Genomic DNA, 24913 nt, shown 5'->3' on the forward strand with positions numbered 1-24913 from the left:
GTGAACTCTATAAATCAGTGATGAAAGATACAATCATAATGTACCTTTAAAATAATCATAGAAAACCAATATTGGTATCATGTGAAATTACCTCCAAAAATATCCTACAAATAGAAAAGCATGTAATGTACAGTATTAACCTTTATTCTCATTGAAGATAATTGACTAGTTTTTGGAATGGAAATAATGAATGTAGAGAACTTACTTGGTTTTAGGGAATATACAAATACAATTACAAATACAGTAGAAAATTGTAACGTTCATGATTTATACCAGCATTTTTTCGTTTGATTGAAAATTATATTACACATCGTTGTAAATATAATGGAATTTGATGGCTATAAAACCAGGTTTAATCCACCATCTTCTACATTTAAAAATTCCTATACCAAGTCAGGAATATGACAGTTGTTGTCCAGTCATTTGGTGAGTTTTATTATTTGATTTTGCCATTTTTTTAGGGACTTTCCATTTTGAATTTTCCTTAGAGTTCAGTATTTTTGAGATTGTATTTTTCTTTCATACATTTTGTATTTGTATAATGACAAAAACATTCCTGTAAGACTTAGAGACAGAAAGTTTATAGTTTAAAGAGGAAACCATGTTCAGTAACTGTCGAATGGAAGTACTTGCTTGTTACACTAAAAGTTGTATATCTGATTAAATTTTTCAAAATTTGATTAAATAACAACATACATATTATTTTAATATAAATCTGTCATAAAATACATGTCATGACTAGCACTATATTTTAACACATTTACCTTCATTTTCAAAATGAGATCTTATTACCATGGAATTCAATATATTTTAAATCATTTAGCACCAGAATATATTCAATTTACATTTTATCAGGGAGCGATCTATGCAGATTCATATTCAATATCTTGTCAACACTTGTATAAAATTAGACATCACATGAATAGAAGAACAGTGTATATTAAAACTAACAGTAAAATATCATAAGTTAAAAAAAATAAAACATATCCACTCAATTGGGAGGTTAGAACAACAAAGCACTTTACTATATGAAGCAGTTTCACACAATATGTTACAAAAAAACCTGAACTTTGTAAAATTGGTGGATGTCACTCACATTTGGAAACATATAGCAAAAGTTTTCAAGAAATTAAAAATCCAAGTAAAAAAAGTAGTTTTATAACCATTATAATTTGTTTATTGACAAACCTTTTTCTAAGGTGCTATGTTACCAGTAATTAACAAGAAGTATAATTGTGAAATAATCAAAGTATGAAACTGAATAGGTTGATTTTTTAAACAAGAATTCTTTCTGAAAATAAAACTTTTTAAAACTGGCCATAAAATAAAAATATGAAATTTTGACTAGAAAATGTGTGAGTGGGGACAGGGTGGAAAAAGCTATATATTTCTACAACCTATATGATACATTACATTTTAAACAAAAACAAATTGTAAATAAGAAATATGAATATGCTTAACAATAAATAAACATGTATAACAAATAAATGCCCTTCTAAAAAACTAACAAACTTGATGATTCAATCATCATAGTAAAGCACTTCTAAGACACTAGACTTCAAATTAAAAAGCTATTTCATCATTATTTGTGTTTCACAAAGTTTCTATTTAATTGCATGCAAAACTAGTTTTTCATTTATTTTGTTGATGAAAACATTGATAACACTGGTGATAAAATGTCATGGTTATTTACATTTGTAACGTGTCAAAAATAAGTCATTCCTTTAGTGAAAAATATCTACTAGTACAGTCTAGATGAATTCCAAAGAATATTTAATTCAGTTTTATTTCTTCAATATTTTTCAATTAAAACGATCATTTAGCTATAATTGAATTTAAATAAAACATATGTTAACACATGACTGCAAGTTATAAGTGTCAGTTTTTTAGAATGTACATGGTACATAAAATAAACAATTGTAGAAAATACAATATTAAGTAGATGAGAATATTATAGTGAACTAAATCACATGTCTCCCCACCATCTACATGTATATCCTATTGGATGACAAATTTATGCAACTGGAAAAATGAATTTGTATATATAAGACATTTCACATAACCATGATAAAGCTGGAAGGTTTCAAAATGATAAGAAACAGAAAAAGGTTCAAATGGAATGTGCATGTTACAAATGATTCATGGACTACAAATAAAAAAATAAACAATAACAAAAAATATTTAAAAAGATCCTTGAAAAACATATCTTGATTTTAGGTCTGATATTTTGATTTGGAACTCATTTGATGGATTTTTCTTACTTTCAAAATATTTTCAAAATTTATCTGTTAATTCTTGTAACCACACTTTTAAACATTAAGTATTAATATAAAATGTACACATGTATTTTTGATATTTCTTCTGTACCATTGAAAATCAACACAGTTCTTATACCATTTAAATTGTCCTATATTATTTCTCTTCCCTCTTCACTTTCAAGAAATGTCTTACATTTGAAATCAGTAAGATAAAAGCACCAACTAACATAGAACCTCCACCAAAATAAAATGAGTAGTCATATTTTCCATTAATATCTTTGAGAAAGCCTGTAAAAGAAAGTAAAATTATAAACAATATGATAAGAATGGTGTAACAATGTTACAATGATAAATGTTTCATTCAGCAATATTTTCCTTCAAATCTTCAACAATTGCCATAAACATGTGTAAATATTAGTCTTACAAGACTTGTTTATAAGTTTAATATGCTCTTGACATTACATAAAAATATTGAGATGACTAATTTTTCTACATACACTTTTTGAACAACATAATGAGCCAAATATTTAGGAAGTATAGATTAGAAAGATAGGATCTTAAATCTTAAAGTATTTTTTTTTAAGTCATGCATATGTTATATTTAATTGGTAAAAAGCTCTTAACATTTATGAGATATCTTTGATATATGCCCGGATTTAAAAGAAATCTTTCTTTTTGTATCAATATTTATGACAATATATTGACACTTACCTCCAATTGTTGGTCCAATCAACATTCCTATTCCTTGGAAAAGGATCATGATTCCAAATGAATAAGTTAATTTTGCAGGTCCAAGTAAATCTACTATTACTACAGATTTCTGTGAAATATAAGATCCAACTAAAAGCCCATAAAATCCACATGCAATAGCAATGGACACATAATCAGTTAAATTTGGAATGACAAAAGACACACCACCAATAATAAACATGATACTATTGTAAATGTAAATTCTATATGGTTTTATTTTCTTCATGTCTAAAACAAATCCAGCTGTTATTCTTCCTATTCCATCAAATACACCTGCTATGACAATAGAGAAAGCTGCCTTTGTTTTAGTTCCTCCTACCTGTTCAACATATGCCGGCAAAAAGACAAATGCAGACTGGAATGCCAATGTGAAAAGCAAAATGGCAATACAAAAGCATGCAAATCTGAAATCTTTAAGTAGAGAAAATTCAAAGAGTTTCTTCTTCGTTCTTTCTTTGGGTTTACTTTGTTTTGATTTTGTAAATGTCACAACCGAGGAGATCCTTCTTTTAAGATTACTAAATGAATTATTTTTCTTGATTCTCTCATTTTCCTGGAGCACAGGAATGGTAAAGTCTATGCTATCATATAGGTTAGCATCTAACCTTTCCGACTTGGGAAGTATTTTAATTTTGACATCTGTAACCATCAACTCTACATCTTTCCTACAAAAAAAACATGCAGGTTATGATTTAACCAGATGCTCCGCAGGGCGTAGCTTTATACGACCGCAGAGGTTGAACCCTGAACGGTTGGGGCAAGTATGGACACAACATTCAAGCTGGATTCCACTCTAAATTTGGATTGTGATTAAATAGTTGACACAGCATAGGTTTCTGACACAGAATGAATGTATTCAAATGAAATTAAAATTTTTGTTTTCTATTAGAGCAATTCACTATGCTGTTGAATATTAATTCTCTCAAAAAAATGTTTGAAGAAATTTTCTTTTTATTTATGAAATTTCAAATGAGAAAAATTGAACCCAATTTTTTATTCACCTCCCCCTTTCCCTTATTCCAAAACTAATTTCAATTAAAATATTCTAATGGAGTTTGCAACAATTACTACTCATTTAAATACATCATAAAATATTAAGATGTAAAAAAACTGCTTGTTATCACTGAATGGTAAAGATTACTTAAATTTACCAGTTGGTAGTAAAAAGTGAATATACATTGTATATTGTATATAACAAAGATTTAAGTTGATTCTGGACAAAGAAAGATAACTCCAATTAAAAAAAATTCTTGCAGATATTTCTTGCTTACTATACTGGACAAAGAAAGATAACTCTTAATTAAAAAAAAAATTGCTATTTCACAATATTGTGAAATTAGATATTTCTTGCCATTGCACAATACTGTGCAATTGAAAAGACTTGCTATTGCACAATACTTAATATAATAATTTTAGATCCTGATTTGGACCAACATGAAAACTGGGCCCATAATCAAAAATCTAAGTACATGTTTAGATTCAGCATATCAAAGAGGCCCAAGAATTTAATTTTTGTTAAAATCAAACTTAGTTTAATTTTGGACCCTTTGCACTTTAATTTAGACCAATTTTAAAACTGGGCCAAAAATTAAGAATCTACATACACAGTTAGATTTGGCATATCAAAGAACCCCAATTATTCAATTTTTGATGAAATCAAACAATGTTTAATTTTGGACCTGATTTGGGCCAACTTGAAAACTGGGCCAATAATCAAAAATCTAAGTACATTTTTAGATTCAGCATATCAAAGAACCCCAAGGTTTCAATTTTTGTTAAAATCAAACTAAGTTTAATTTTGGACCCTTTGGACCTTAATGTAGACCAATTTGAAAATGGGACCAAAAATTAAGAATCTACATACACAGTTAGATTCGGCATATTAAAGAACCCCAATTATTCAATTTTGATGAAATCAAACAAAGTTTAATTTTGGACCCTTTGGGCCCCTTTTTCCTTAACTGTTGGGACCAAAACTCCCAAAATCAATACCAACCTTCCTTTTATAGTCATAAACCTTATGTTTAAATTTCATAGATTTCTATTTACTTATACTAACGCTATGGTGCGAAAACCAAGAAAAATGCTTATTTGGGTCCCTTTTTGGCCCCTAATTCCTAAACTGTTGGGACCGAAACTCCCAAAATCAATACCAACCTTCCTTTTGTGGTCATAAACATTGTGTTTAAATTTCATTGATTTCTATTCACTTTAACTAAAGTTATTGTGCGAAAACCAAGAATAATGCTTATTTGGGCCCTTTTTTGGCCCCTAATTCCTAAACTATTGAAACCAAAACTCCCAAAATCAATCCCAACCTTTCTTTTGTGGTCATAAACCTTGTGTCAAAATTTCATAGATTTCTATTAACTTAAACTAAAGTTATAGTGCGAAAAACCAAGAAAATGCTTATTTGGGCCCTTTTTGGCCCCTAATTCCTAAAATGTTGGGACCAAAACTCCCAAAATCCATACCAGCCTTCCTTTTATGGTCATAAACCTTGTGTTAAAATTTCATAGATTTCTATTCACTTTTACTAAAGTTAGAGTGCGAAAACTAAAAGTATTCGGACGACGACGACGACGACGACGACGACGACGCCGACGACGACGACGACGACGACGACGACGCCAACGTGATAGCAATATACGACGAAAATTTTTTCAAAATTTGCGGTCGTATAAAAAAGCATTAATTTCATATTTTTCAACACCGGAATCGTGCATGGACAAATAGAAAAACAAACAGTTCAAAACAAACTGAGAATACTGAAAATAAAACAGCAATACTCTAGCAAAGACATATTACAGGGGGTCTCATTGGGGGGTTCTAATCCCGGATCTTGCTTAGTGTTTTAACAGATTCCCCGATCCCACTTACACTATGTAAGGAAGCAATTCTCATTTTTTTGTAATTTCCCATGTCCCGCTAGACCTCATTTCCTGTTTTCACAGAAAAAGAAATTGACTTTCACATGTTATGCTTACAAAAAATCAGGACCCCAATGAGACCCACTTACAGCTTTGAGAAGGAATGCTATTCTAACAAAAAAGAAAAAAGTTATCCCGATCAGACTGAGAATAAAAAGACCACTTTCACTATAAAACTATAAATTTTGTGAGCCCTGATTATTTGATCAAATGTGGGTGTTACTAAACGATCAAATGTATAATTAATTTTAAATTCTAGGATTTTTTACTAAATGACTTCCAAACTTTTACAATATAATCAAAATTAAATCCTTTAATTGCTCCTGTTCTGATATGATGCACGAAATATCAGAACAGGAGCAATTAAAGGATTTAATTTTAATTAGATTGAAACTTTTATAAAATGTTATGAAATATAATTATATCAGAAATACCTTTGCTGAATTGCTTCTATTTTCCTGTGAACTGACAATGGTCGCATCAGAATTCCAAAAATTGTTAAGTTAAGTGTTATTCCACCAATCAAAATAAAAGCTCCTGTAAATCCATAATAATCAAATAGAAGTTTAATTACTGGTGGAATAACAAAGGTACCAAAACCTACACCAGATGTCGCTATACCAACAGCCTTTCCACGCTTTTTATGAAAATACAACCCAACAATCACAACTGCTGGACAATATGCTAAGGATCTTCCAATACCTGAAACAAAAAAATTAAGCATGGTACTATGACAGATTCTCTCAACTTCTGTATTCTGTTTTGAAAATTGAAGCATACTAGATACAAACACACAAACTCTTTCTAGGATCTTTTAACATGTCCAAACTCATGCTAAATTAATCTTAAAATACAATTTGAATATTGAAAGTGGCAAACTCATATTTTGTCCAATTCAGCTTCCCAAATTTGTCTGATATATCTCCAAAAAACATTTCTTTAGACCCATTTGGAAAACTTGCACAGGATATCAGTTTAAATTGACTTGATAAAATTCTTAAAATTTATTGAGAAACTTAATTGGATATTAAATGATTTATTATTGCTTGTCAAGTTGCAACTATTGCATGTATAGTTCGAGAACAAATTAACTATATATAAAATAGTTAATCTCATGAATTATTGAAGTTGACCTTCAAATTTGGACTACCAGCTAAACATGAGATCATGTTGAATAGCAGAAGAAAGTTTGCTTTACAACAGGTCATATACAGACCTGTCATTTGTTTCAGGGTTTATTAGTTTCCATGGCGTGTTGCACACAGACTACAAAGGGCAATAGATCTAATGTCCCCATACCTTCATATATTTATGAATGCCACACAGTTAAACAGATGACCTGGTTTAGCAAGAGTTTTACTACCTGGAAGGGGAAATCAAGTGATGACCATATTATTTATATATACGTCAGGGAACCATTAGCATTGATTATGGTATATTTGAAGAGACTCAACCAGTTATCTTTTTTGAAAATTCTCTTAGCAATAACCTTATATATCATGTTATTTTGAATTAGATCAAGGGAAATGGGAAATGCAGCACAAAACAGAAATTTGTTCTCACAGTTCACATTAAAGAAGGTAAAATATCTTACCACCTAAAAATCCAAAGGTGATAAACAGGATAGCAATATTTGGAGCAAAACCTGATATTATCATGGAAATACAAGTAATTATTCCTCCCCATACAACAGCAGCTCTACATGAAAATCTATTAGCAACTGCACCTGTAAGTGGACCTGAAAAATAACAGTTCAAGTATAATATAATAAATGAGCTTTATTTAGAGTCAGTAATTAAGGTATACAAACAGAGACAACATAAGCCCTAATGAGCTTTTTTTTAAACCGACATAAAAGTAATATATACAGTCAAAAACTATAATTCATTTCAGGTTAGTCAAAAACAGATTTCAAACATATTTTTTTTAATCTTAAATTATATAGATAATTGGTTTTGACTACCAAGTTAGGAACCTCTAGACTTTGTTAGCCTTATGTGTTTTTTTTAAATTTTGGTTCATTTGTCTGTTTCTGAGGTGAGTGTGGTGTCCATTTTGCAGGACTAGTATATATTTTGTTAATGGGCCAATTAAAACCTTCATTAAGGTGCAGGATTTTGTCATTATTTTAAAGTCCCATAGGTCTAGTTGGGCTGTTTTCTGATATTTTGTCTTACTATCTCTTCCACACATTCCCCGTTTTCCATTCTCAATATTATACTATAAAACAATAATTACCTAACATTAACCTAACACCAGAGGCGACACCACAAAGCCAAGCTGTAAGTGCTGCTGACTCATTATATCTGTCCAAAAACTGTAGGTATAATAGACCAGCAGACCTTTCTACACCACCTGCAATGTAAGTTTGACAACTCATTCATAATAGAAAAGCAGTATTTACCAACTTATGTTATAACTTATACAACATGGTACTATACCCTTGCTTAAATTACAATATTGTAAAAATTAAATTATTAACTGCCCAAAAAAGCACAAGCCAGGGCCAAATGTACAAGGGCTGTATAGCCAGTCCAGGTCGTTTTAAAACTTCCATTTGTATACCCTTGTTTGCAAGACTTGGTTATGTCTACAAGTTGATTGTTTGTCATGATAATAGGAAAATAGAAAATAAATCTATTTGCTTTCTTTAAGAAAAAAAATCGTGTTTTCATGATCCTAGCTAAAATATGTAATTATAAGTATTGAAATTAATGCTTCTTTCTGTAACTTCATAGGGTTGTTTTATTAAAAAGTGTTGACAGTGAGCACATTTGTAGAATGAAGTGCTTCCGTGCTCCATACAAAAAGAACGTTGGTCAACACTTTTACACTCTAATGAAGTTTATTCAATTCTTAAATAATATGACAAATATCAAAATTATTGGTTCAGGAAAAAAACTGTCATATGTCATGAACATTATTAATATTGCAACAGGTACATATATATGATTTTCATAGAGTTTATAAACATGTCTCTGCATGACCTTTTAAGATGTACAAAAATAGAATTTTGTAAGACACATATTCCATTACTTAAAATTGCTTTTAGTTTCAGGGTTTTACTTTATATAATGCACTTTAATCAATGTTGTCTTAATTATAATAATTATTAATTTTCTAAATAATATCAACTTCCTCTAATTTATAGCATACATTTTTTTAAAGGACATGGTCAGCTTTAGTTTAGACCAAATACGGCCTTGATTGTTAAGTTCTTATTATTACTTAAAATAGTCATAATTTGATTCTTAAATGGATCTTTTTCAAAAGCCTATCTTCTTTGTTAAAATAAATCTCTCCATAAAAGTATATTTTTGGTTTCAAAAGCACCCTATTTTAGACATTGTATTGTAAATACTGTATGTGTTGATTTCATGATATTTTTTTTACCTTAAAGCTTGCATGGGGAACTATTGTCCTCACCCCAAGATCCAAAACGTTATGTAACCAAAAGTTACCACTGATGATTTGAATCCCTAGACTCAAAATTTTGTGGATCATGGGTGGCAGCCATTGTACATTATGATAAAAACTGTTAAGTTTTATTGAATAATAGACCAAATCTGACGTTACAACACAAATAATGCATACTTTATAGAGTAAATACTTCTTTATTTTTAATGAAATGTGCCAAAATGAAGTTATTCTGTATTATTATTATTACAACAATTATTTGTATGTGAGATTTGTAGTATATTGGTCCATTTAAAAAATACTCCAAGATCTTAGGGCCAATTTTAACCCTTCATGAACTTAATTACTCCTTTGACAAATACTGTCAGGAAGTGTTTCAGTATGGGTGCTATGTACAACAGAAAATTATTCAACAGTTGTCCACAAACAAGTACACACAAATTACAACATTTACACAGTATCCAACACAGAATTACCAATAATAAAATGCACCATATAGCTACTGAATACAACCAACCATCCATAGCCTCCATCAGGAACTGTCACATGTGTACTTTCAATAACCACATTGCATTCTGGGTCATCATCATTCAAATTTGTTTCTTCTGTAATAAAAGAAATTGGTACATGTACTAAAATCACAACATATCTAGCAGAATGCTTTTATTTAAGAATTGAATGCTTCTTTTGTAAATTTATTGGGGTGTAACAGAAATTTGACTGAAGTAAAAAATTGAAGAAAACAGTAAAATTGAGAATGGAAATGGGGAATGTGTCAAAGAGACAACAACCCGACCAAATAAAAAAACAACAGCAGAAGGTAACCAACAGGTCTTCAATGTAGCGAGAAATTCCCGCCCCCGGAAGCGTCTTTCAGCTGGCCCCTAAACAAATATATACTAGTTCAGTGATAATGAACGCCATACTAATTTCCAAATTGTACACAAGAAACTAACACATTTATCTCTTTTATTACATGATATTTCTTTCAAAATGTGTGACCATTTGTAAACTATATATGGAAGGCAAATAAAATCAGCTAAGTATGTAAATTTGTCTTAAGGAGGCTTGAGGGTACAAAAAATTCCACATAATTGAAACATTTTTCTTTTCATTACAAATTTTATTTATTACACTACAAAATGTATTAGTTGTTACGTCATGATATGGTACAAAAATCAAATGAAAAATCTATTTGTTTTGGCCCAAGATGACTATTAAAATGTTTATATTATTGAAGAAGCTACAAATTATCTCTATTTAGTGAAAAAATGTATATTCTTTTGAATTAAAGTTAAAATACATGTAACTTTTTTTCACTCGTTGGTTACCTTTTATTATTTTTTTTAAATATCCTGTACTTATACTAAACTATTGTAAAATTTTAGCAATTTCTGTAATTTAGTTCTTTTTATTTATCATGTTTATTTCCATATTCCATATTTTTTCTCCTATTGGTTCAACAGAAAAAAAGTACAAAAATACATGCTTTTCGAAGGTAGATTGTGAGCTTAAATGAATGGTGACCCCATATTTTTATTTTAAATTTCTTTAAGGTAAACTATAAAGTTTATTGATAGAAAGAAATAGCGAAATCCAATATTTAAAAAAAAAAAGATTTATGTACCCGCGAGCCACTTTAAAATCATCAAATCTCAAATTTTTTGAAGTTTTTAGATTTTTCATGTTGTTGATTCATGTACATAAATATCCATTGCAAGGATGTTAAGTATGAAAGAACCAACTTGACAGACAAACCAGTGAAACTTTTGAAACTTTTTGAAGTGTAACTTTCTGCAGAAAATTTGGAAAAATCTGAGATTATCAATTATTGGGAAAAAATAAATATACATCTATAAGAAAAAAAAAACCAATTATCATATCATTGATTTTAATATAAGAAAACAAGAGTGCACACACTGAAATTTCTCACCTTCTTTACTAATCATTGATATTATGTTGATAGTCCTAAGTATAAAGCTTTATTACAACTGTCACATAAACTTAATATTAACCAAGATAGCTAAACAAAGACACATGAAGCATCAAATGAGGTCAAGGTCAGATGAACCATGCCAGGGAGACATGTACAGCTAACAATGATTCCATACATTAAATATAGTTGACCTATTACTTATAGTTTAAGAAAAATAGACCAAAACACAAAAACTTAACACTGTGCAATAAACTGTGAAATTAAGGTCATGGTCAGGCCAAGGAAAAATAATTGATGGTTTCCCCTAACCCGACCGGGTCATTTTTTAACCGCCAGGTCATTAAATTTTATTGCAAAAAAGCAAAAAAAAAAAAAATTTTTTTTTTTTTTTGCAGAGACAACATTTAGTGTTGAAAATATGCAAGTGCATAGTTCCACTATAGAAACAAAACATATAGATATAAAATTATGCATGGTAACAAAAAAAAAAAAAAAAAAAAAAGAGCCTGCCTGCCGGGTCTTTAAAATTTTCCCATGTTAGGGGAAACCAACAATTAATTTTCCATGGCCTCAAATAAAACGTGCGGGACTGACATATAGATCATAAAATATTTCCATACACCAAATATAGTTGACCTTTGGCATATAATATTAGATAAAAAGACCAAAACTCAAAAACTTAACTTTATCCACTGAACCATGAAAATGAGGTCAAGGTCAAATGACATCTGCCCGCTAGACATGTACACCTTACAAGCATTACATACAACAAATTGAGTAGACTTATTGCATAAAGTGTAAGAAAAAATTGACCAAAACACAAAAACTTAACTATAACCACTGAACCATGAAAATGAGGTCAAGGTCAAATGACATCTGCCCGCTAGACATGTACACCTTACAACCATTCCATACAACAAATAGAGTAGACCTATTACATAAAGTATAAGAAAAAATGAACCAAAACACAAAAACTTAACTTTAACCACTGAACCATGAAAATGAGGTCAAGGTCAAATGACAACTGCCTGCTAGACATGTACACCTTACAAGCATTACATACAACAAATTGAGTAGACCTATTGCATAAAGTGTAAGAAAAAATGAACCAAAACACAAAAACTTAACTATAACCACTGAACCATGAAAATGAGGTCAAGGTCAAATGACAACTGCCTGCTAGCGGCGTTTTGCATGTGCGCCGATCTGCACTTCATTTGCGCCGATTTTTTCTTTCATTTGCGCCGATATTTTCTTTCATTTGCGCCGATTTTTTTACAGGTAAATTACAGGTGAATAGATATAAGAAGATGTGATATGAGTGCCAATGAGAGAACTCTCCATCCAAGTCATGTTATTTTTCATTTAACATTATAGACCTCTTCCATTAGCCACTTGTACACATTTATGAATTGTCAATCATAACATGTATATAACTGTTGTCCCCTGCTCACAGTCAGTGGGGAGGTGGAAGAAGGCCTACAAGATACATCTCCAGACATTTTCCCTGACCGTAACCGTAGTTCTTTAGCCTCTGTCTTTTGGACATCTGCCACATATTTATGCTCGATCTGTGTTTTGACAATAAAATCCGTGGTGACTCTGGCTTTACACAGTTTATAGTACATTATTAAGATATGTTGTTATATTTCAGGACACTTATCTTCCGATACGCGATATGTATGGCCCTTGGTGATTAAAGAATTGTCTCCTCGGCTTGTTTCAGTGTGCAATATGTCTAGCAATGAAGTTGCAGAAAAATATGAATCAAAATTATCTTAAACATAAATGAAAAACATTTAGAACCAAATTTTACCAATGGTATAGTACATGTACAAGTATTAATTTACCTGTAAATCTAATTAGGAGCATATAAAAATTCGGCGCAAATGAAAAAATGAAATCGGCGCAAATGAAAGAATGAAAATATTCAAAATCGGCGCAAATGTCATACGCCCGCCTGCTAGACATGTACACCTTACAAGCATTACATACAACAAATAGAGTAGACCTATTGCATAAAGTGTAAGAAAAACAGACTAAAACACAAAAACTTAACTATAACCACTGAACCATGAAAATGAGGTCAAGGTCAAATGACATCTGCCCCCTAGACATGTACACCTTACAACCATTCCATACAACAAATAGAGTAGACCTATTGCATAAAGTATAAGAAAAAATGAACCAAAACACAAAAACTTAACTATAACCACTGAACCATGAAAATGAGGTCAAGGTCAAATGACAACTGCCTGCTAGACATGTACACCTTACAAGCATTACATACAACAAATAGAGTAGACCTACATGTATTGCATAAAGTGTAAGAAAAACAGACTAAAACACAAAAACTTAACTATAACCACTGAACCATGAAAATGAGTTCAAGGTCAGATGACACCTGCCAGTTGGACATATACATGTACACCTTACAGTCCTTCCATACACCAAATATACTAGCCCTATTGCTTATAGTGTCTGAGATATGGACTTGACCACCAAAACTTAACCTTGTTCCCTGATCCATGAAATGAGGTCCAGGTCAAGTGAAAAATGTCTAATGGGCATGAAGACCTTGCAAGGTACGCACATACCAAATAGTTATCCTATTACTTATAAAAAGAGAGAATTTAACATTACAAAAAATCTGAACTTTTTTTTCAAGTGGTCACTAAACCATGAAAATGAGGTCAAGCACATTGGACATGTGACTGACGGAAACATCGTAACATGAGGCATCTATATACAAAGTATGAAGCATCCAGGTATTCCAGCTTCTAAAATATAAAGCTTTTAAGAAGTTAGCTAATGCCGCCGCCGCGGTAGCCACCGCCGCCGGATCACTATACTTATGTCAAGCTTTCTGCAACAAAAGTTGCAGGCTTGACAAAAATCACTATCAATTTAACATAAAGAAAAGAAATAGATTATTATGAGTTATAGATTTTCTTATTAGTGGTAGAACATAAACATTATTCTTTTAAATGAAACCAAACCTTCTTTGTCATAGAGTTGAATTGTTTCGGGAATGTCTTCTTGGTTTTCAATGAAATGACCATTTTTCTCATCATGTGTAGTGTCTTCCTTCATGTCTTGGAAGAAGACTGTTTTGGCAGAAGATTCCATGTCTAGACTGGCTTTGGTTGTTTTTCCGTGTTTTCACCAGATCTGGATTTGTTTCTGTACTCTTTATACTATCCTGTCATGCACGTCTGTAATATTAAATAAAGATGTCTTATATGCTTTACAACAAAATTGAAAACAGCAATTTAATAGATCTAATTTGATCTAATGTACTATGAATATTTGAATGAATAAAGTTTACTGAGAACTTCTTAAACTTACATTATCAATAACGTATCACTGAGAGAGGTAATTACTATATTGGAGTACAACTATTGAGCTAAAGAGTTTGATGAATTCAAAAATATTTTACAAAGCTACATGTATAGCAAATAATTCATTCTATACAATTGATTGAATTAATTTTCATCTCTGGTGGGTACATTGTAGTATATAAGTTTAGTGATACATGTACATCCTTATAGAGTGTACATGGATTCCTTGCAGCTCTCTATAGTGTGTCAAATACAAGAATTCACATGCATACATTTAAACTGGTTAATACAAAAGTTTTAAAATTTCAATTCTAGTTTACACAATATTTTATATTTTTCAAAAATGCAAATATTACAATTATACAATAGACATGATTGAAATACAGGGACTTAGAAATAAGAACTTGTAACAGGCTATTATTTGAACTTGCAATTATTTTTAATTATGGAATTTGCATAATTTCTTGTGCTTGAAATTTTTAATAAATTCCATGTTAATTTGGTATTATACTGTTTTGAGCTGTTCACAACACTTTCCATACAATGTATTTTATATGGATGTTGTGTGCGGCAAAGTACATACTTTTGAAAATGTACTATCTTCTTTGTAATAGAAAGTGTTGTGCACAGCACAGAACATTAAAGTATAGAATAAACATGGAATTTATTAAAAAAAAATCAAACCAAGAAATTATATTAATTCTTTAATTGATATTAATTCCAAGTTCAACTAATAGCCTGTTTTGTATACATCTGTCTCCTAATCTGCTAACTTTCCAGATTTTTGTGAGAGGTATTGCCATGAAAAATCATCATTTAGAAATTCTTGATCATGCACAAACTGAACTCTTAAAACAATCATTCAAATGAATTATTAAAGGCTTTATTGTTTTTTTACAGAAAAAATTATGTATCAATTAAATAATGACTTTTAATGTAAAAAAAACAACAACAAAAAACGGTTATTAAATAAGCCAGTGGCTTTTTTGCCGTCTCTTGCCACATAGTAATTTTATATAGAGTTTTGCTATTCTGCCAGTCTTAATTAAGATTGAAATAGAAGTATAGAAATAAGGAGTATAAAAATATAGAAACACTTCAATAAGAAATCTTTATTCAACTATGTCTTCTTTAAACATTTATACAAAACATGCATATTAAAGTTGGTATTCTTTACAGGCTCTAAAAACATGTCTTTTTAAACCATTTTTAAAAAGTAAAATATTAAAATTGATACTAGTATTTTTTTTCTTTAATAGGCGGTATAAAATATATCCTTAAAAACAAATATATATAATACACATAAGCAAAGCATACGAACCCATATAACAAAATTGACATTCTGATTATTGCGAATCCTAATAGTTTTTCACAGATTCACCTGCAAGTTACATGTCGATTTAAACTTTTGCAAGTTCTTTTATTCCATCTAACAAATACAATAGCTATTGTTCTCTGTGACATAGTTTATTCAATGGGAACTTTAGATTTCTTCCAAGAGAAATCTATAACTCACTGATTAATTTACCTGAACAAAAAATTGAACTGTCAATGATGAAAATAAATGTACAAATAAGGAATCACAAAACTGCATGAGGTGTTGTATTTATTCAATATCCATAACACATTTTCAATTTTTTTAATATAAACACCGATTTAAAAATTAAAAGTTCATTTCTGACTAAATTTCATTATTTTACTTATTAAAATTTGCTTTTTTAGTGTGTTCACAAGTAAACACTAATAAATGATAATGTTTCAAATAAAGGTTGTCATTTATGTATTCTTTAGAACTGAACAATCAAAAAACATGCAAATTCTTTGAAACAGTAGTAAAAAAATTTATTCAGAAATAAACTTTTTATAATATTGAATCAGTTTTTATATGGAACAGATTGAAAATATATCATTGATATTGAATAAATACTGTATCACATGCAGTTTATGTGAGTTTATAATACATGTATTTCAATCAACAAAGAAGATAGTTTTTGGGTCAGGCAAATTAATCAATGAGTGTTACTCATAGATTTCTCCTAGAAGAAATTTAAAGGTCCCAAGTGAATAAACAACACAGAGAACAATAGCTATTGCATTAATTCAATGGGAAAGACAACAAATGGAAGTTTTTAACAACCTTGACTGGCTATACAGCCCTTGCACGGTCGGTAATGGGAAAGGTAAACTTGCAAAAGTTAAAATACCACCGTGTATCATCGTACAGCGGATAATATCAATGTATTTTAAGAAATGATTTGGTCGGATGTTGGTGTTTAGACATGTCTCATTATTTTCCAAAAACAAGAACGATTACTAAAAACATGTGCAAATACTTGTCAAAGAAGTTGGGGCTCGTCTCATCCGATATAATTCTAAATCTATTGAAACTCTTTTTCTGATAGAGGGCCACTGTGTGTGGGTAATAATTATAGCTGCTTCAATAATTGACATTGGAATCTTTAATGCATATGTTATTTTTCTATATTTTATTCTGAAAGAAACACTGTGTACAGTGTTTAGCTGACCACAAAATTCTTCTGTACGGTGCATAGTTATGCTGCTTTACACCTTACACAAAAACTTAATTTTTATACTTGTGTATTACTCAAAAAGTTTCAAGGAATGAGTCATCACAGGTAGGATTATGATTGGTAACTATTACTTTTGCCCTGTATTAGCTTTCTTTCAGATACAACATGTAAATGTTTCGAAAACTCATTTACTGTATCGAAATTGAAATATTTGTTGAAATTCACAACTATTTGCGCATGTACAAGTTAATTGCTCTTATTAGAATATCAAATTTGTTTTATAAATAGGAAAAACTAGATGTGAAAATTATTTAAGAGCAGGATTTTCAAAAGTTGAGAAATGTACATACATTGAATATTGATAAAGCAAAACCCAGATTTTTGTTACCATGTAAGGTAAAAATCGATCATGCCCACTTGGTTAGTACCTATATCTGCTGTACTGATGATACACAGTGAATACCTTGGTCAAGAGCAAATGACTCTATGATAAACTTTCATTTGGTTTGCAATCAAATAAATATTGTATAAATTTTGAAACAAAAAGTAGCCCAACAACAACCTGCTTTACGAGTGTTACAAAACCAGTGACTAGCTTTTTGGTGATTTTTTTAATGCCTGGCACTAGAAAGGTGCTGCCATTGCAGATATGAACTGGACATAACACTTGATTCTTTAGCGTCTGCATCACTTTTACAAAATTTGCAGATTTACTACATTTGTAGTATACATTTCAGTATTCAACACTCATAGAACAAATGCTGTCAAAAGCTAGTAAAGAATTCTATGCTTCGTGTGTACAATATTTTTTTATTCATCTTATAATATTTTATTGCACCATAGATTATAGATTATTATTAAAGTTTTGTCTGGTTTCGTGATTTTTAATGTACTCAAAAATTGGCTGTAATTCTTCATAACAATAGAAAGTTGTTGCTTTCTATTTTCGAAACGTTCACTGATCATTAGAAATTAATGTATGTTAAAAAACGAAGATTTGGTATGATTGCCAATGAGACCATCTTTCTGCAAGACACCAAATAACACAGAAATAAACAACTATACATATATGTACAGTAGGTCACTGTATGACCTTCAACAATGAGCAAATCCAATAACGCATAGTTGTAAAGCAAAATTATATCCGGGTGTAATTTGATCCGGAGGAAAAAATGTCACAGTAGTTGTTGTTATTTTTTTATCCGGAGGAGAATATTTTCCTGGGATATTTTTTCCTTTGCCGTGAAATTCTATCTGGGTAGTTAACTTATTGAATAGTCCTTAGCAAAAACTTATCCTTTACAAACACTATGAAATAATAATAGTGTATTTGAATTAAACCTCTATTGTAAACAAAAATGTATTAAAATGGGATTCATTTCACAAATTATCATTGAAAAAAATTCCTGAAATATTCAAGTAAATATCATTCTTTTAAAAAGAAAATTATCATTAAACCATAGATGGGTATTACATCTATGATTAAACATAAGAAAGAAAACCAGAAATAATTTCAAAGATCGTAATTGTGAAATAATATCATGATCAAATAAGGTAAGCGAAATACATGTAAAAGTGAGTTGTTTTCAGATCTCAGTACAATTATAAATTAAAAAGTAAAGGTAGAAATATAGTTGCATTAGAGTTCGGTCATTTATAAACGTATCAGCCGTATCGTATACGTTGATGTATCCGCATCTGCAGATATATCAAAAAATATTATGTGATCCCGAGCTTATTAATAAGACCATACTTCATTTAAAAAAAACTAATTGGAGTCTTTTCGAAACAATCAAACATACACTTTCAATCTTTGTGATAGGGTTGTTTCGTAAAAAAATAAATAAGGGGTTCTATCAACTACTTTTACATGCCCTTAAAAAGGAGCCAATGTAGGGCAGGTACACGAATATCGTACACAATCCTTTAATACTCTAGTTAAAAAATATTTCAAGATCTTATATGAATAAACACCCAAAAAAATCAAATGTACTACTTATATACATGTAAGGAACTTTGAATATTGTTCATTTGAGATTTTATCATTAAAGGTAATAGAAAGTGCTGAGTATCACTCTATTTGTCATTTAACAATTTGGTTCTATGTGAGCACAAATTCATACACAAAAAAACAAACGATTTTTCCGTATTCACTCCTATCATGCCATTTCCTTATTGTTTTGTAAATTTCTGCATTAGAAATTAATCAGTCGCCCATTTGCATATTATTGAAAATACATAAAATTAAGGCTCGGGATCATATATTGTGTTTTGGTACATCTGCAGATGCGGATACGTCAACGTATATCATACGGTTGATACGTCTTTAAATGACCGACCTCTATTACTACTGTTGTAACAGTAATTGAAGAATTTGATTATGATAATATTTTTAACTGTATAAATAGTTTTGTCTGGTGAAAAAGATGTAGTTGCATATGGAAATCAGATAAATTATAGCATAACAATATATTGGAACAAAAGCAATTTTAACAGCTGGATAGCATTTACATATTAAATTTTATCTGTCTTATTAAAAAATTATGTTGTAAGTCATCTTTTTATATAAATGAATATACAAAAAATAAGATTCAAGGACAAAATTTCACTATGAAATAGATTCAGGAATATTATTATACTAATGTCTTTAAAATATAAATTGCTCATAATTACCTCCCTTTGATAAATTATGCAAATTTGTTCTACCTTTGTGAAACATTTTATAATTATAGTCAGGTATATATTGATTGTGAGTAACTTACTTACTAGTTAATGGGACTATATTTCACAAGGTTCTGTGAAATATTGTACGGCAAATATATACCAGTACATACTATCCGCATAACACAGATAGATTTTCACTCCTCTGGAAAAAATCTACCTGTGAAATACCATGCCTGGAAAAATATTACCGGGACAAATTATCCCCAGGATAAAATATCACAGAGGAAGAAATAAACCGTTACATAGTCACCATAAAAAGTTCCGAAATGAAAAAGTGTAAACAATTTAAACTAGTAAACTTACGGCCTAAAATATGTACAAGAAATGAACTAAAAAACAAATATGTCGCAGTCATCATCACTGAATTACAGGCTTCTGACTTTGGACAGGCACATACATACAGAATATGGCGGGGTTAAATATGTTAGTGGGATCCCAACCCTCCCCTAACATAGCCTAGGACAGTGGTGTAACAGTACAACATAAGAACAAACTATATAAATCAGTTGAAAAGAGTTTAACTCATCAGATGTATACAAATAATATACCCTTGTAGATTTTGAAAAAGAGCAGGAGGGCTAATGCCACTACAAGGCAGCACTCGCAAAGTGGAAAGGGATAAATATAAGTTGCAATAACTTGTTTCCCAATCCACTATAAATTGTTATGTTAAGACTAAACTTATAACATACATCTGACAGTACATGTAATTAAATGAGTGCAATTTACCAAAATTGAATGACTAGTAATTAAGGTAAGGCAAACAAAAAGGTTATTGATATCTAGCCATATATATTATCATATATCATTTGTGCCTACAGTTGTAAATACTAAGTTTCCTTAAAAAATATATTTCATAGTCTTGATTAAAAATTTGAAATAAGACCAGAAAAAATAGCAAAACTCTATATTTGTATATAAATCGCTATTTGCCGGAGCCGGTAAAATAGCACCCATAAGAGGCTATTTAGTCAGCTGCATTAAATTATGGATAATTATTTTAATATAAAACTGCTAAAAAGTAAATAGTAAATAAGCTTTATTTAGAGTCGGCAAGGTATACAAACATAGACAAACATAAGCTCTAATGAGCTTTTAAACGTTAAAAAAAAGTCTAATTGAAGTTATTCTTCCAATAATCCAGGATTTGTATATAGTACTATACAAATCCTTGCAATAATTCACCTCATGAAAAATAAGTCTCTATAATCTGAAAATTATTGTGTTGTTTAAACTATGCACATTGTATTCAGCTCAATTTTTTGCAAACGGTATTAAACCATACAGTACCTAATCAAATTTCTAATCAACTCGACTTTCACATCCATATTGCCCTCAACCTAAATCCTGACCTTGTGATGAGTTATTTTTGGAAACGGAAGTTCATATCGACATCTTAAATCTGTGTTGCGTTTTGAAATTAATGTCTCGTGATGCTGTTAGTTTCAAGCGTCTTTGTGACGAAGAAAGGGAATTTCACAACTGGGTGAAGCATGATAAAATTTGCTAACATATTTAAACAATCAATAAGCAAAGTTTCATCATTCTTACGTCAACACTCAGAAAATAATGCTCGGAAAAATAACAGGATTACTATGCAATCAACCAAATATCTATACTGCAGAATGGCGTCAGGTTATTCATTTCAGAGTCAAAATCAAGGGGATTTTATGGTTAGTAGTTGCTTAGGGTCATATCTATAAATTCCAGGACTTGTAACTTAAAATATTTTTAAATGTCTTGTTGGGGGGGGGGGGGGGGGGGGGTTCAGACATTATATAATTTGTCTTATGGTTGTCTAGTTTGCCCTGTGACAGCTGTACTAAAAGTCTATAGGGCTTGGTATTAAAAAAATATAACCAAAATGTACATGTATAGACAAGACAAATACTGTATTAAAGTCTCACCACTTGTTACATACATAAAGGTACTTGTGAACATTGGAGGAAGAGACCTTCGTGGAGATGGGGTTAAAGAGCACAAATTCAAAGAGTTATTCTCTGGTATTACCAGAACATGGCCTAAGTCGCAAATCTTTGTTCTCCCTATACTGAAAAGGAAAGATATTCCATATGATCAAGTGCAGATGGCAAATCAGACAATACTATCTGCCAGTCAAGGCTTCAAAACTATAATAACACTAGATCCATTTGTACCAGCAGACAATATGTACTTTGATCATGTGCATCTAAACACTACTAAAGGCATACCATCGCTTGTAAAATTTTTGAAAAAAGGTATGAATATTACACCTTCGAAAACCAATTCATCACAACCGTACAAGTCAACCACAAGACAAAGGGATCGACCCAACCAAACTACTACACGTTATGACCACCAATATAACCGATTTTCAACAAGGATCGTCTAACAAACGAAAGATACAGAAATTATAATAACAACCAAGTTAACAATATTCAACTCCAACCAGAGTTTCCACAACCACCAAGGTTTCCGCAATCACAACCATTCAACATGAACAACACTCAAGAACGACCACCGTTTCCACAACCACAACAATTCAACATGAATACTAGTCAACGACAACCGTTTCCACAAACAACAACATTCAACATGAACAATAATCTACACAGGATGCCATTCCTGCAAGCACCACCAGTCAACCTACCGCCTTTGCCGTATTATCCGTGGCCATGGGGCACATTTAACCAACCAAGTAACCAAAATGGCTTTTCAAATTATCTGTAAACATTTGTTACAATCAGTATTAATTGCATATCAAAAGATAAACATGTGAAACCTATCTGTTATTGTTTAAAAACAATTGTAATTTGGTGTACTTATTTGCCTGACAAGTCAAGATATGACTTAAAATCAATGTTTGGGGGTTGTTGGTTTTTTTTTCGTTGTTGTTTTATTTGTTCTTTTCAAATATATATATATATAAAGTATGAATATTCATAGTAATGAGAAAGAGAAATGAAAACACCATTTTTTCATTCTATACTGTTTATAAAAGGAAAAAAAATTTCTTCCCATTTTTATGTTATATATATGATAAATCATAAAAATAATGAAACTTCTATTAACCATTTATAATAGTAAAAATACAAAAAATGGATCATTTAATTCATTGTAATTTTAAAATTATCAATTCCTTGACAAAGGATCATCCAAAATCAACTCCAATTTTGTCCTTTTAACTTATACTTTAAATCATTTTACTAAAATAATGCCAAAACTTAGTTCTACTGAATATAACCTTAACATTGGCATGTGGAATATTCAAGGTTTAAATTCAGAAAAAATTACTGATCATGCATTTGTAAATTTTGTATCAAAAATGCATATTATTAGTCTTGTTGAAACTTGGAGTGACAGTGGTAAACCTGTTGATAATATACCTGGATTTGATTTTATATGTAATAGTACCAGGAAAAAACATAAAAGAGCCAGACGTGGTTCTGGTGGTATTTCTCTGTATGTCAGAAGTTCTATATATAAAGGTATATCCAAACTAACTTGTACTCATAATAATGCTGTATGGGTTAAACTAGATAAACATTTTTTTAATCTTAAGAATGATATTTTTATGGCTACAGTATATTTTTCACCAGAATATTCTTCTGGTTGTACAGAAGACATAAATGAAGTTTATTCAAAGTTGCTAAGAAATATTGAGCACTATAGTCAACTTGGAGATATTGTAATACAAGGTGATTTTAATGCATATACTAATACTATTCCTGATTTTGTTATCTCTGATGAAGCAAAATTCCCAAAATCAAAAGACAATGATTATTCAATTGACTCACATAATTTAAGAAATAATCTTGATTCAAAATCTGCAAATAAGAGTGGAAAGTTATTAATTGATTTATGTTAAGAATCCGGACTCAGAATACTGAACGGAAGAACTATTGGAGACCCTTTGGGCAAATGTACATGTATAACATATAATGGTTCCAGTCTTGTAGACTATACACTTGTGTCTTCTAATATATTACAATGCTTTGGAAACTTTAAAGTTAGTGATTTTACTCCAATATCAGATCACTGTCCTATCAGTTGTTCTTTACTTACTTGCTTTCAAAAATGTAAAACTATAGAGACAAAATTAGATCCTCTCCCTGGTAAATTTTTTTGGGATAACAAAGCAATGGATTGTTATACTACAAACATTCAAAACTCACATGTAAAACAAAGACTAGATAAATTTGTAAATGATAAACAGATTGATTCTAATTCAGCTGTTGAAAAATTCAACGCTATTTTGTGTGATACAGCACTTTTATCAACTAAATTTGTTCAAAAGAAAATCATGAATAGGCCTATTAAGAAAAATAAAAAACCATGGTTCTCAGACTCTTGTCATGACCTCCATACTACAGTTAAAAAGTACTGTTTACTTGTAAATAAGTTTCCAGACAACGGATCCTATAGAAAATCATTTTACTCATTCAAATCTAAATTAAGAAGAAGGTGTAAACAAGAAGAAAGAAATTACAAGAGTCAAATCTGTGACCAAATTTCACTAAATATGAAAAAAGACCCAAAGACATTTTGGAATTTACTTAACAAATTAAGTTCTCTTTCAGAAATAAAAGAGGAAAACCATTTTGATCAAGAATTATTTATAAACTACTTTAAAAAAATGAACAGTACTTCTAACATCCAAAACAATAAATTCCATGACATACATGACATAATTATTGAAAAATTAACAGCCTTAAAAAAGACACTAAATACATGCAACTCTGACAACGAATTTAATAAACAAATCCAGCCAGCTGAAATTTTAAATGCAGTTAAAACACTTAAAAATGGTAAATCATCAGCTGAAGACTTAATTTCTAATGAAATGATTAAATGTGGTATGCCAGTATTATTAGAACCCCTATTAAAACTTTTCAACCTAGTATTTATGAAAGGCAGCTTCCCAAAATTATGGAACAAAAGTCTGATTACTTTAATTCATAAAAAGGGGAACAAATCTGACCCCTCTAATTATAGAGGTATCTCATTGACTTCTAATTTGGGAAAATTATTCAATAAAATTATACAC

The 24913-nt window shown here is 30.3% G+C and overlaps 2 protein-coding genes across 4 annotated transcripts in view; one reads left to right on the forward strand and one right to left on the reverse strand.

The window, feature by feature from the left end:
* On the reverse strand, nt 1-21256 carry LOC134707226 (monocarboxylate transporter 14-like). 2 transcript variants are annotated; one of them, XM_063566819.1, is made up of 8 exons: nt 21178-21256; nt 14291-14506; nt 9832-9960; nt 8177-8293; nt 7533-7676; nt 6373-6640; nt 2970-3673; nt 1-2546 (listed from the first exon to the last, which is right to left on the reverse strand). In XM_063566819.1, exons 2-8 carry the CDS (start codon nt 14418-14420, stop codon nt 2413-2415), a joined length of 1626 nt encoding a protein of 541 aa, XP_063422889.1. In that variant the 5' UTR covers nt 14421-14506; nt 21178-21256; the 3' UTR covers nt 1-2412. The 2 variants fall into 2 exon arrangements, with proteins under 2 accessions (XP_063422889.1, XP_063422890.1); XM_063566820.1 differs by lacking the exon at nt 21178-21256 and having other exon boundaries at nt 9873-9960; nt 14291-14474.
* Nucleotides 16789-24913, forward strand: part of LOC134707227 (probable peptidyl-tRNA hydrolase) — a 13223-nt gene continuing 5098 nt past the window's right edge. The window contains exon 1 of one of the 2 annotated variants that reach the window (XM_063566822.1): nt 16789-16812. In XM_063566822.1, the coding sequence (XP_063422892.1) occupies nt 16804-16812 (9 nt within the window). In that variant the 5' untranslated portion in view covers nt 16789-16803. Of the gene's footprint in view, nt 16813-21233; nt 21561-24913 lie in introns of those variants that run through there. The other variant, XM_063566821.1, reaches the window with a different exon arrangement.

Source organism: Mytilus trossulus, chromosome 2 (genome assembly GCF_036588685.1).
Source record: "Mytilus trossulus isolate FHL-02 chromosome 2, PNRI_Mtr1.1.1.hap1, whole genome shotgun sequence".
Classification (NCBI taxonomy): Eukaryota; Metazoa; Mollusca; class Bivalvia; order Mytilida; family Mytilidae; genus Mytilus; species Mytilus trossulus.

Excerpts from the sequence above, each read along its gene's own strand:
- LOC134707226 (XM_063566819.1), bottom strand. The coding sequence starts at position 14,420 with ATGGAATCTTCTGCCAAAACAGTCTTCTTCCAAGACATGAAGGAAGAC. Across the intron at positions 9,961-14,290 it reads TCAACTCTATGACAAAGAAG|AAGAAACAAATTTGAATGAT; the intron begins GTTTGGTTTCAT and ends CTTTTATTACAG. Across the intron at positions 6,641-7,532 it reads CACCTTTGGATTTTTAGGTG|GTATTGGAAGATCCTTAGCA; the intron begins GTAAGATATTTT and ends TTTTTGTTTCAG.